Source organism: Nestor notabilis, unplaced genomic scaffold, assembly GCF_000696875.1.
Source record: "Nestor notabilis isolate BGI_N333 unplaced genomic scaffold, ASM69687v1 scaffold24102, whole genome shotgun sequence".
Taxonomy (NCBI): Eukaryota; Metazoa; Chordata; class Aves; order Psittaciformes; family Psittacidae; genus Nestor; species Nestor notabilis.
This window is the reverse complement of record NW_009917375.1, coordinates 1-13,686: the sequence shown is the minus strand read 5'-3', so window position 1 is coordinate 13,686 and position 13,686 is coordinate 1. Positions and strand designations below refer to the sequence as shown.

Sequence of the window (13,686 nt, the reverse complement as noted above, 5' to 3'; positions counted from 1 at the left end):
CAGCGGTTACTTACCAGAGCAGCGCTTTGCTTCTCGGTCTCTCTGCGTGCAGCTGAGGTGGCTCGGCGCGTCTTTGTGCATGGAAGTACGTTTTCTGGTCTTCCGCTTGCTTTTCCCTGGTCAGCAAAGTTACCGCTGTCTTTAGAAGGTGCTGCGCAGCCTCTTGGGCTCCAAAACACCTTCAGAGCGCGTCTTCCCGTTTTCTGCTTGCCCCAGCTACCGACAGTAACTTTGGTGTTGATCTTACAAGTTAATACTGGATGGAATGGAATCACAGAATCAACCAGCTTGGAAAAGGGCTTTAAGGTCAAGTCCAACCGTTCCCCCAGGTCTGCCAAGTCCACCACTAAACGATGTCACTAAAGGACTATAAACAGAAGCAAACAGGGCAATATTAGTTTTAGGGAAGGGAGAAATGAACAGATTCAGCCTCTTGCATAGGAATGTGGGGGAAAAAAGCACTGTGATGCCATTTAACAAACGAAACTTGCCTTTTCTGCCAGTAACACTAGTTCCCTACAAACAGTAGTTAAAAAACCCCCACTGTTGCTTTTCCTTACATCATAAAAATATTACATGTAGCTTTTTGCTTTGTTTCTTAATGTTCTGGAGAAGGTATTGTGGATCTTCAAGGATCTTGCAAGTCTGGAGCTTGCTTTCATTTTTCCCCTTAAACTGCCAATTTCAGCTTCGTTACAGTGACAGTCATTGTGAATCAAGCAGATAGAGCTTTAAAGGTGCAACTCATCCTTTAGGTAATGTTTCAGGTGGTGTGAGCATTGTTTGGAACAAGAATTCCAGAACAGAATTCATCTGGCCTTTAGCACAGAACTGAAATCTCTCTAATGGTGTATAAAATATTTTCCCTGACATCAATTGGCTGAATTTCATTTGAACTGATACAGTTGAAGGCATCATTGCATCTGATGTGAAAATTAAAACAGAACTGGAGCTTGCATCTAGGGTAGGGATTTAGCCTGGGAATGAGAGCCACTGTTGCAAGAACTTGGGGTCGCTGGGTGGGTTTTTTCCTCCTGCTCCATTTACCTGAAATTTGCAGTTCTTTCAAAGCACTTGCAGGAAGAGTCATCCTTCAAAAAGAGCCTTTTCAGAACTGTGTGACCCCAAGTACTGTATCCAGCAGAGTAGATGGGATTTCACTTGAAATCGGAGCCTGCATTCTACTTCATGTCCTGGCTCAGGCAGCCTAGATTCAATTTAAAGCAGCTCCATGCCTAGCATGGGTAGAAAAGGATAGAGAATCTGAAAAAGCAGCATGCAGATCTACTATAGGATCCATTTCATAACCATTCAGATAGGTCTGGACCTTTTCTGCATAGTTCCTTTTTTAAGCCTGAGTTTACCAGCGCTTCACTAGAGAGAAACAAAATCAATTCATTGCACCCCTCCCAAGCCTCACTTCTTTATTCTCTGTATTTTAGGTAAGCTAAGGGATTCATTTTAGTGTAAGGTCTACTGCAGCATACCCTGTTGTCTACTTAAGCTGTTCCTGCTGCTGTTTTGCCACTTGTGCCTGTGGCTGGGCAGCTTCTCGCAGACACTTTCCCCATTTCAGCAGCAGGAAGCGTGTTCTGCTGGCCTGGTGCAGAGCACCCGAAATGGCAGCGCTGGCCAGGAAGTAGGTCAGCTTGCAAAAGTCTTGTTTTGGTGCTTCTGCAAATGAACATCCTGCCACTGTGCTGACACCACTTTGAAACAAAACAAGTCTCAAAACCAAGTGCAATTCAAATGCTTGACATTTAGAATTAATTGCTCCGCAGCCTGTTTCCTGCACTCCACTCCTGACTTCAATAGTTTCATTTAAATGCTTTGTATTTAAGGTTGGATGGGGCTTGGAGCAACTTGCTCTAGTGGAAGGTGGTCCTGCCCGTGGCAGGGGGTTGGAACTGGATGAGTTTAAGGTCCCTTCCAACCCAAACCATTCCAGGATTGTGTGATTTTATTACTCCACACAAGAGGCAGAGCCAGGGATCCCTTGGAAAAGTGAACACCATTCACTTGCAGCATTTTCTTTGTTGATGGCTGGTTTTGTGATAGCATTTGATTGAAATGCAGACTCCTTTCTGTGTTGAGTTAATTTTGTTCATCCTTCCAAGGAAAAAGAATTTGTGGAAGACTGTAAAAATCTCTCCTGTAATATTTATTTTGGTTTTGCTTTTCCCCCACAAGGATCTGCTTATGAGAATCCATTGATCTAAAAGTCAGCCTATTAAAAGTGTCCCTTTTATGAGGGTTCCATACACTGTACAGTTCTGCAGCCACAGCACTGATGCATAGATTCATAAGACACTACATTTAATGGCTTTTTAGGGGCCTTATTTTTCCATATGTTGAAGCACCTCATAGAAGGGAATCTGTTCATCTGGGGAGTTGATTTGCAGGATGTATTCTAGTGCAATCCTCCCACTGACAGGCATCACAGAAGTGCTGTAGCACACACTTCAGCACAGGGATACACCTGCACTAGTGCTTCCACTTGTGCTTTCTTAGAAAAGCACCTGGTGTCATTTCAGAAGCCCTTCAGCCATTTCGGGCTGGCTCTCAGCAAAGGACACAGACAATATAAAGCAGGAGCATCTCCTTAGTTACTTCCACATTATCTTCATCACCTTCCAAGTATCTGCTGGTGAAATGTAACAAGACTATGGCAGCAGTCTCTCCTTGTTACAGTTCTGTAGATAGTGGAAACTTTCAAACAGCAAGAGCTACATTTTTAGGATTGCTGGATACTTACAAACCTTATCTAAAAGCAGAAAACTAGGAGAAAGTGTTTTGCCATTCTGTATTGCAGCAATGGCATAAGTTACTGACTTTTTAGGGTTTCATTTGTATTGCAGAATTACTTAAGGCATAAAGACTAAATTTTTTATTATTTTTTTTAATAGATGCTCAGTCCAGTTAAGGCAGAGCTGTTACTCAACACTGTTGGAATAAGGCAATGTACCCTTTGTTTGGAAAGATGTTAGTTATTTCCTTTCATGGCTTGCTTTAAATTATTACAGGACAAACAATACAAACAACAATTTAGAATTAAACCAGGGAGTACAGTTGAGAGAAGCAAGTTATGTCCAGCTCTGGCACAATTCAGCTGAAGGGGGTGGATTTATGCACACTCCTTTGGTTTACTGCTCAGAATGAACAGTAGAAAAAGTAACCAGAGTTGTAATGAGCAGTGTTCTGCAGTCACCTTCAATAAATGGCTGAGGCAGGAGGGCTCATTGCCCAGCTGCTTAGCTGTGCTTCCTGCAAGAAATGTGACTTTTATTATTCCAAGGGAGAGTTTTAATTTTGTGACTTTTCCTGTTTCAAGTGTTCCAAGATGAGTCTATTCCCTTTGGGCCTGTAAAAACCATAAAAGATTTGATTATGAAAACCATAAACTCTTACTAGTTTCAGCAGAATCAATTCCTAGACCACCTAAATTCTATCAGTGCAAGACACGTATACTGGGTTCCAGAGCACAGTGGAGGTTTATTACTTTTTGGAAGAGAATGGGGGTTTTCTGTTCCAGCTTCAAAGGTTGCAGACATTCAGGTGTTTTCTTTACATTTGGCCTTTTCACTTATTTATTATATCACTCACAGCTTCACATCCTTGAGTTCTTCCACTACTCTGACACTTCAAGGCTGGGCTACAGTAGAGTTGCCAAGAAAACACTACAAGATGGGAGGAGTAACATGCCACAGAATGGCCCAAGTGGTATGTCTGCTGCTCAGGGTTAGGAGTGACCAGGGCAGCATTAAAGGATCACAAAGAACAACCCCAACACCTCCTGAAATTTGAATGCTTTCACTTGGAGGCTCTGTCTGACTCCTCTGGTTCATTTTGGCACTTTTCCTCACCCATTTCTGTCAGTTCCCAGCTTTTTACCTTGTATCTCCGTAGCACCTTCTGCATGCTGAGCACATCAGTGGCCTTTCAAAGTCCATGGGGCATAATTAGCTCTGGAAGCAGTGCCATGGCAGCTGATGTAATTGATTTACTGCTCCATTTCTAGAGGGATCAACCTCTGCTACTTCACACGCTGTTTGCTGTGAAGCTGTGGCATCTCGTTCAGCCAGTCATCAGCACAAACAAGTTGCATCACAGGGAATCACAGTGTTCTGCAATATAAAGTGCAAGGTGCTGCACATGGGTTGGGGCAGTCCCAAGCAGAAATACAGGCTGCGTGGAGACCAGATTGAGACAGCCCTGAGAAAAAGGACTTGGGGATGATGAGAAGCTCCCCATGACCCAGCAGCAAGTACTTCTAGCCAAAAAAACCCACCCTGATGTGGGCTGCATCCCCAGAGCATGAACAGCAGGTCAAGGGAGGGGATTCTGCTCCGCTCTGGTGACACCCACCTGCAGACCTGAGTCCAGCTCTTGGGCCCCCAGCATAAGAAGAACATGGGCCTGTTGGAGTGAGTCCAGAGGAGGCTACGAGCTGCTGCAAGGGCTGGAGCAGCTCTGCTCTGGAGCCAGGCTGAGAGAGCTGGGCTGGGGCAGCTGGAGAAGAGAAGGCTCCTGAAGGGGACACCTTAGAGCAGCTCCAGTGCCTAAAGGGGCTACAAGAAACCTGGATAGGGGCTTTGAACAAGGGCCTGTAGGGACAGGACAAGGGAGAATGGCTTTAACCTGCCAGAGGGGAGATTGAGGTGAGCTCTGAGGCAGAAGCTCTTCCCTGTGAGGGTGCTGAGACTGGCACAGGGTGCCCAGAGAAGCTGTGGCTGCCCCATCCCTGGCAGTGTTCAAGGCCAGGTTGGAAACAGGGGCTTGGAGTAACCTGCTCTAGTGGAAGGTGTCACTGCCCATGGCAGGGGTTGGAGCTGGATGAGCTTGAAGGTCCCTTCCAACACAAACCACTTTGTGATTCTATGATGTGTCAAACACTCCTTAGTTCTGTGGTTGAGCTGTAGGTTATCATCTAGTTACAATGACACTTTTACTGCAGTGGTTTCTTATTCTTTGTATACCTTGCCATTTAGCTGTCTGATTACAGTTCACAGGTGCCCTGAGCTTCTTCCTGAGTACATTTGGAATTATTCTGCTACATTACACTAAAAATCTAGTTTTGAAAGACTCTTTCTACTTTAACAATGCATACCTAAATTTTTCCCTGCATCTGGCACTTCTGTCACTGTCAGAGTTGATTTTGATGGTGAATTCAGTGTAGGTTGTAGTATGTATGAACTCAATAAATTATCTTCTGTCCTTTTGTGCTCTGTAGGTGCGTATAGCTGCAAAATTCATCACTCATGCACCCCCTGGGGAATTCAATGAAGTGTTCAATGGTAAGTAAAGAAGGTAAAGTGATTGGTGGAGTTTTCTTCACATTTCATGTATTATAAGAGTCTAAGGCTCTGTCACAATATAGTGCTTTTAAGGTTAAGAAGTGGTGAGGGAAATGCATGCTGTCATTCTGTGACGACACATGCTCAATGAAATGGTGTAATCATTTTAATGTTTGTACTTGCACAGTTGGAAATGAAATGCATAAAGAGAAACATTTGATTAAAACCCCAATAACCTGAACTCTCTGTTCTCCAGATGTCCGGTTACTGCTCAGCAATGACAATCTTCTCAGGGAAGGAGCAGCACAGTAAGTACTAATATTTCAAACACAAGTCAAACTACCATCAGAGATGCATGTTTTCTTACATCCATCACTCTGTGACAAAGCCATCTATTTGTTGTATTGAGAGCAATCTTCTATAGTTCCTTATCCTCCCAACAAAATACATAATGAAAGGCATGACTGATTCTTTTTAAAGTCCTAAATTAGAATTTGTGCTGTAGAGGCCATATAAAACTGACAGGAAGGCACTCTGCCAAGAAGTTTTAACTCTGCAGCAGCAGTAATGTCTGATCTTGCTGAAGCATGATTTGGAAAGCAAGTGAAGCCTGAAATACTGAGTAATCCTTAGCCGAGGTTTAGAAAAAGAACTGCCCTAAAAAGAAAAGCTTTCAAAATACCTTGTTTACTTACACAGTGTCATCAGAAGGTGTTTAAAGATTATTGCCCACAAGCTTTTTGATGCTAAGATCTTATTGCAAGCTACGTGACATGTCACTCAGCAGGTCTTTGCATAAGAAGATTGTTGTGAATATTAGTCTACTCATTTGCTTACCTTGGTGCTGTCTGAATGGGAGCTGGGGTGTTCCTGTTTTGGCTGGCTCATATTCCCCTAGGCTGCCTGATGTTCCACTTTTGAACTCTGTTCTTTCCTGATCATCCCTAAAATAAACCTGGCTTAAGACCTGGGGTGTTATAGCTGTCTTTAATAAAAGGTATTGAAAAATCCCTTTAAAGTACTTGCATGTATTATTTGTGAAGTTAAGTTGAAATTTTCTATAATGTAAATCATACCATGAACTACTTTTGGTTGTACATTTAACTGTAGTCAAATAAATGTGTGTGTACAGCTAAAGTTCATGTTCTTTTAATTCTTACAGTGCATTTGCACAGTATAACATGGATCAGTTCACTCCGGTGAAGATAGAAGGGTATGATGATCAGGTAAGGGAAGACTCTACAGCTGAGGTTTGTATTACTACACTGTGCAAACCCAATAAAAATGTTGTTTCATTAAGATGTTGGCTAGCTTCATACTACTCAGAAGTTACCACCTCCCCTCCTCCCCCCCACATTGTTCTATTACCAACCTTTTGTTCTTACAGAAGCAGCATAAGTGAGATGTTCTTCTAAAGCATTGTCTGATACTACCCAGTAACTCTAATTCATTGTCCCTTAAGTAAAGCTCCTTGCTGAATTCTATGAAATAAAGAGTATGAACAGTTAAAGATTGTTTATTTAAAGCTCACTTACAAAACCTTATGTTGCTGCCTGCTTACAGCTCCTACTGACAAGGAGTAATAGATCCATTTTCTGCATGTTTAACCCATTCCCAGCTACTCTACAAAATATGTCTGGTCAGTTCATCAAGCCAGCTACTGCCCTAGCTTTCCTGCTCTCCCAGGTATGTTCCTGGGAGGCAGGTATTTTTAAGAGGGCTGTCCATAGAAATATCTTTGACAAGAGAAAGTTACAGACAAAACAGAAGTCAATATTTGGGAAGGCAGAGAATTATGGTGAATAAGACAACGGAGAGGGGAAGTACGGTGCTATTTTGCTGTGTACTTTAGTTGGTGTATATTAGAAATAGCCACACCTCTATACCCTTCTTGACCAGAAGGAGAGCTATTGCAACATGGAACGTGACAATAAATGGTAAATCCCAGAGGAAAATTTTTTGTTTCCTTAAGAAATGAGAAAGGAAAACAGCAAAAATAACTTCAAGAGCAAAGCCACCTGTTTGTATTGTAAGGATGCCCAACTTTAGGCTAAACTCATACATTATTATAATATAGCCATTTCTGGGACAGAAGACTTAAGTGCAGTATTACTGTGAAGAGCAGAGTTTAACTCGAGCCTCACTAAGCTACTCTTAGTTGAAACTATTACTGAAAATCCTTGTTTCTTTATGTAGTATAGCTCAAAGAAAGAATCTATTGAAACATTGATATCTATTCTGATAGGGAAAAACACTAAGCAACACATGTACAGCAGCATAAGTATATCTTAATTTCAACTTCTTTTACAGGTCTTAATCACAGAACATGGTGATCTGGGCAATGGCAGGTTTTTAGACCCAAGAAACAAGCTTTCTTTTAAGTTTGATCATCTAAGGAAAGAAGCAAGTGACCCCCAGCCTGAGGACACAGAATCGGCTTTAAAGCAATGGAGAGATGCCTGTGACAGTGCATTGAGAGCTTATGTGAAAGATCATTACCCCAATGGCTTCTGTACTGTTGAGTATCCCATCTTTCTCTGCAAGTTCATTGCTCCATGTCAGGTGCTTTGTGCTGGGCAGTGCTGTTGGAATTCTGCAGCCTCACGAGTGTTTTCACCAACTTTGGAATAACAAGTTCCAAAGAGGGTGCAAATATTTTGGTTGCATGCAGTATTAGTTCTCCTTTCTCATAGTCATGACTGCCAACCACCTGAATGCCTATGGTTAAGTAAGAGGAGGCATTATTTGCACATGTGGAGGTGGTGTACATTGTTATTAGTGGTACATGTTCCCAGTGCAGTACCACAGTAGCAAGCCTCCACAATGCTGCCAAGAACAGGAATTAAGAATGGCTTTCCTCTGCTCCTGGGCCTTTTTAACTCTTTTTCTAAACACAGGTTTATGGTAAATCTATAGATGGACAGCAGACAATTATTGCCTGTATTGAGAGCCACCAGTTCCAGCCTAAAAACTTCTGGTAAGTCTACTTCAATGTAGTGTATTTTCTTCCTATACTAGTCCTCAAACAAACCCATCCTCTATATTTTCTGACACAGTCTGAAGAACAAATAGTCTTGGGCTTCCCAAGAAGTTCTTTTCTCATTCTGTAGTCTCTTTACCTTGCAGCCCTCTTGGCATTTCCCTAAATCCTTCAGTGACCCATCCAGAGAGAAAGGTCTGCTAAAGCAGAGCCAGACAGATACCCCCTTACCTATTCCAGAGCACAAGTACACCAGAGCTAGTCTGTGCTGAAGCTGCATGGGATTCAGCTGTGTTTCAGAAACTTAATTCAATGCCATGTAAGGCACTGTAGCATTGGTCATAAGCTGACAGCAGAAACAACTTGCTCTGGTTACTTTGGTTCTTTTTGTTGTTTGAGCTTTTTGGAAATGTTTTTCATGCTTTGCTTGTGTTTAGGAACGGTCGTTGGAGATCAGAATGGAAGTTTACCATCACACCACCAATGGCTCAAGTGGCTGCAGTGCTCAAAATCCAGGCGAGTTACTTTTTGTGGTAGTAACAGAGAAAAGCTGCATCCTGCTTCCCTTACACATGCATTTGACTCAGAATGAGATGCTGAAGCGCAGCCAAGATGTCCTTCTCAAGTCAAGATGCTATTACACTATACAATTCAAGAAGTTAAATCTAGTGTTTCAGACATCATCTACAATCTGGCCTGTAGTTTATTATATAGCCTTACCCTATAGGCCTCCAACTCTGCTTCACTTTATAAAGCCCTATAGGGCTAAAACCTATACCATGAATTCTTTTAGAATTGCTCTTATTTCAACTCTAGGCATTTATTGCATTAACATAATCTTGAACAGTCTTGACAAAGAATGAAACCTTTTAGAAAATCCATCCTGCTTTTAAGTCTCCACATAAGCAGAGAAGACTGGCACAACGATGCTGTTGAGCCATTCTGGTAGCACTGGGGGCTCTAGGGCTTGCAAAATGAGTGTTAATGGTAACCTGCATTTTGTTTCTCTGTTCAGGTTCACTATTACGAAGATGGCAATGTTCAACTGGTTAGTCATAAAGATATCCAGGACTCCGTACAGGTTTCAGTAAGTATGATAAAAGATTGAGTTTATGATAAAGCAACTATTTTATTCCTTAAACACCTCATGACTATATTCTCTTGACGTGAAAGTAATACAATTTTAGGGTGACTGGTCAGCATAGTTGTAGGGTTTAGAGTCACATGGAAAACCCAGATTCTCAATTGCTTGAAGTTAGACTGTATTAGGAGTCTCTATTGGAAAGCTTATCCTACAAGATTCAGTTCAAGAGAGCAAAATATGCTTTTCTGTCTAAGTGCAACTGTCTTTGAACAGTAAGAGCAGTATACTAAGGGAAAAAATAAGTCCTTAGTACAGTGGGGGGAGCCAGAGTCCCAGAATCCCTAATCTATGCCATGAAGATTCCCTTTTGCTCGCTAGGGTGGATTCCTGCTCCAGTTTGGAGCACAAGCTCTAGCCAATACCCATCTCTGTCTTGAACCTCAACATGAGGCAGAAGCTACTGAAGTTACCCATCTATACTCAGCCTATCATTTGAGAAGAAATGTATCATGTAGCTTTTGTAAGCTGCTCTTACACGTAGAAATTTCTTTTTCCCCTTTGTAGAGTGATGTCCAGACAGCCAAGGAATTTATTAAGATAATAGAAAATGCAGAGAACGAGTACCAGGTAAGACTGGTGGTGGTTAAATAAGCATCATGGAGTCACAGAATGACTTAGGTTGGAAGGGACCTTAAAGATCATCTAGTTCCAATGCCCACCCTCCGAAATGATGGAGTCATGTCAGTCTCCATTTACAGCTAATGGAAACAAGGAAAACTGACCTTTAATTCTGTCGCTGGCTGAATCTGGTGTTGACTGTAAGAATTACTTAGGAAAGGGCAGTAGTATTTGTTTAAAGAGTAAAATTGTAAAGCTATTTGTGATTAAGAATCAGGTTTGCTGTAGGGTTATTTAAAGTGGCTACAAATGCTGCCTGAACAAGCAAGGAAGAGGAATGGGTGAGTCTAAGAACCTTCCTCTGGGATAGTTAAAAATACTGAAGAGGAAATTTGTGTCACAGCTTTTTCTATTGTCCCAGCCTGTGTATAAAGAGACTCAGTACAGGTAAGTCAGTAAAACACCACAGGAGACACTGTTAGGTTTATAAGGGGAGCTTATAGAGACCCTTTTATTTACACACACTGGTGACTGCTGTTTGTGTAGTTAATAGCATGTCTTCACCTCATAGAAAAGGGTTGTGGCCTTTACAGTCATGCTTTCTCAGAGTATCCTACTGCTGCTGTCACTGAACTACTTGCCCTTGCAGACAGCAATCAGTGAAAACTACCAGACGATGTCAGACACCACTTTCAAAGCCTTGCGCCGGCAGCTTCCTGTCACCCGCACCAAGATCGACTGGAACAAAATCCTCAGCTACAAGATTGGCAAAGAGATGCAGAACGCTTAAAGTGGGAATGGGGAGATGAGGAAATGTTTGTGTGCAAAAAACAAATGTGGTCCTATGCCAAGTAGATGGTTTCTAAACCAGTGCAGCATTTTTCTAGGGCTTTCAAAGTTAACAGGTTTTCTAGCCTCAGAACTGTGGAACAAATAGCATTGTCTTTGTGTTTTGTGTTTCCGGCTGCATAAACTTCCTGTTGTGGCTGCATTTACTGATAGGTTGTTTTAATTAAGCCACGTTTCATGGCTCAGAAGTGTAGCTGTTTTCAATCACTGGTTGGAAAACTTCCTAGCTGGAAAAGCCCTATTATTATCAATACAGCTGAGGGTGCAGAGCATTCCCCTCACCCGTGTACAGCACTCCAGGTACTCCAGTAAGTTTGTCAAATCTGCCAACAGCCTCCGGCGCTATGCTGCAAGATAAAGTAAATGCAAGAGACAGCGAGTCCTCCTATAGCCTGACCTCCACAGAGCAAAAGCCTACAGGCTTAGGTTGTACTATATCAGATGAGTTTACAAGGCCCTTTACAGACACACACCACACACCCCCTGCAGCCAGCTCTTCCAGGGACACAATTAGTGGGTTTTTAACCTGAAGATTTGAGCCATGTTCCCTAAAAGTGAACATTTTGCTCTCCCCTCCCCTGTGTGTGTACGGTTATCAGGCATCTGCATTTTTACAAAGCTGTAAGTTCCTGTGTTGAATCACTGCTGATCCATGTAGGCTGGATGATGATTAAAGATGCAGGTGTCTACAGAATAATTAGGTATGTTGTGCTTCAATGCTTTGTGGCAGGTTCATAGAATTTGTATCACAGGTGTATGGATGGATAGTGTACAAAATAAATAAACTTGCACCAAAGTGAGAGAAAAAACCCTTTCCATTTTGTCTCAATCATGGCCAGTTTCTTGTCATACTTAAAGGGGATTTTTGAATGAATCTCTTGCTCTCCAAGTGCTTGCTCTGTGTTGCCTTTTCCCCCCCCACTGTAAAAGCAAAAACAACAGTCCTACCAGTTTCTCTGTAAGGAGAGGCTGAAAAGGGATGTGTCTGCCTTTCAGTCAAAACTCAGAACGTGTACTCACTGCAAAGTGAAACCTTTGGTGAACTCGCTTTGCTTTGTTTGCACTTGGTTGTCACTGGGCCTTCCTGCAGTTCTGGTTTTTAAACTGGCTGGTGTCTTCCTGGGTTTAAATACACAAAGAAATGGGTTGGGAAAATAGGGATGGGGCTGCCTGTGCATTACACTTCAGGTTTTGCACAGTAGTATCGCAAAGTAAGTGTGTCTATCCTTTGTGAGAAGTTTTGTCTAAATAAAATATATTTGTATTTGCTGTTGAGACTGACCTTTCATCCTCCAGGCATCCTCTGTATCCAGTAGTCTAGTGAAAATACACTGGTCTTTGTTTTAAAGCCATCTGTGTCTGGTCTTTCCTGGTTTTACTTCTGTTGGCTCCTGCTAGAGGCAGATACACAGGCACCAGCTGTGTTGTGTGCAGACCCACAGATGATGCTCCCACCCTGGCACACAGGCCAGGGAGCTGCAGGGCTGAGAACTTCCCAACTGAAAGAGCACTGACATGCTCTGGTGAAGCCTTGTGCGTGAGGGAGAGCAGCAAACGAGGTTGTTCCACTCCTCTGTGGTTTATGGGAACACCTACAGCACCTTTTCTCCTCAGCTCATGAAGCACTGGCAGTGGGTTGCCTGCTGTGCTGGGTGAGGCAGGACCATGTCCTCCTGAGGAGCCGCATGCCACCGAGCAAAGAGGTGCTCAAGGCCAGTGCTCCAGCGGACAGTGTTCGTAGAAGAGTCGCCTCCCTGCCCACAGCACCCAGAGATGAAAGGTTGTGTGGACAAGCATCAAAGGTGCTGTGGTCTGTGGCCATGGTCCCATCCAGACAAGCACTGCAGTAATTCCAAGAATGTGGAGCAGAAGCAGGGCCCAAGATAAGGCTGTGCACACAACAGAGCTTTTATCTGCCTCAAGGCTAGCCTTTACCCCGCTCTGGGGTAGTTACATTGTGAGCAGCTCACCACTGCTTGTTCCAGCCTGAACACTGTTTCTATCTCTGTCCTCCAAAACTTCAGCTAATCATTCCCTGCCCAGTCCTGGCCCTTCTCCCTCACCAGCCATCTCTACAGCAGCCTCAGCTATCCCAGTCTTAGCTCCTTCCCAGCTCCTATTTTTCTCCTTGGAAAAGCATCTCTTCGCATGACCAGTCGCCAGCAGGGCGCTAAGGAAGCACCAGCCCAGTGGTGGCCCATGCCCAGAGGAATCCTAATCCTTAAAGCCATGGCCTATGGTCTGCTAGAGACCAGAGGCTTCAGTGGAGACCGAGGCCAGCTCCAGAGCAGCACGTACCTTGTGCTGGCTCTGCTGAAGTGTGCAAGAGTCAAAGGCTGACCACAGAGGAGTCATCGTGAGCAGACACTGCAGCATGAGCGCGCCAGGGAAGGCAAAGCCAGCCCAGGCAGCAGCAGGGCTATTCAGCTGCACCCAATGGAAAGAGCTTTCCTGTCTGTTTGCAAGATCAGACCTTAAAGCTCCAGGATCCTGCCTGCAGTATATGACAGAAAGACTCACAAACAACTTCTCCAAAGGCTACACCCCTATTTTCTAAGCCTCGGAGCCATCCCTCTTCACATCAAACGGCCTACAAGGAGCCCCCACCATCAGTCTCCCAGGCACCCCCCGGCAGCAGCACGTTATCAGCACAGCCTGAGGCAGAGGAAAGGCCCCCCACGCCAAGACAGGGAAAACAGCAGACTTACCCCAACACCCCAGGCCACAGACAGGCTCAAGCAGTGCTGTTTGTGGTCCCAGTGTCTGGAGCTGGTTTACTGGGGCAGGTCAGGTACCGCCATCCGCGGTGGACAGGCTGGAGAATGAAAACACAGGAAACCAGCTCCTGCTGCTGCCCTATT

General features: G+C 43.7%; 1 protein-coding gene across 1 annotated transcript; it reads left to right on the top strand.

Moving 5' to 3' along the window:
- Positions 1-5,230: 5,230 nt before the first annotated feature.
- Positions 5,231-11,172, top strand: CAPZA1 (capping protein (actin filament) muscle Z-line, alpha 1; the record flags this gene model as incomplete). The annotated part of the gene is made up of 9 exons (XM_010009205.1): positions 5,231-5,294; positions 5,551-5,602; positions 6,457-6,520; positions 7,605-7,811; positions 8,192-8,271; positions 8,712-8,790; positions 9,290-9,361; positions 9,923-9,985; positions 10,626-11,172. Coding segments are annotated over 9 exons (822 nt in total), but the record flags the coding sequence as incomplete, so codon positions are not given.
- Between the last annotated feature and the right edge of the window lie 2,514 nt (positions 11,173-13,686).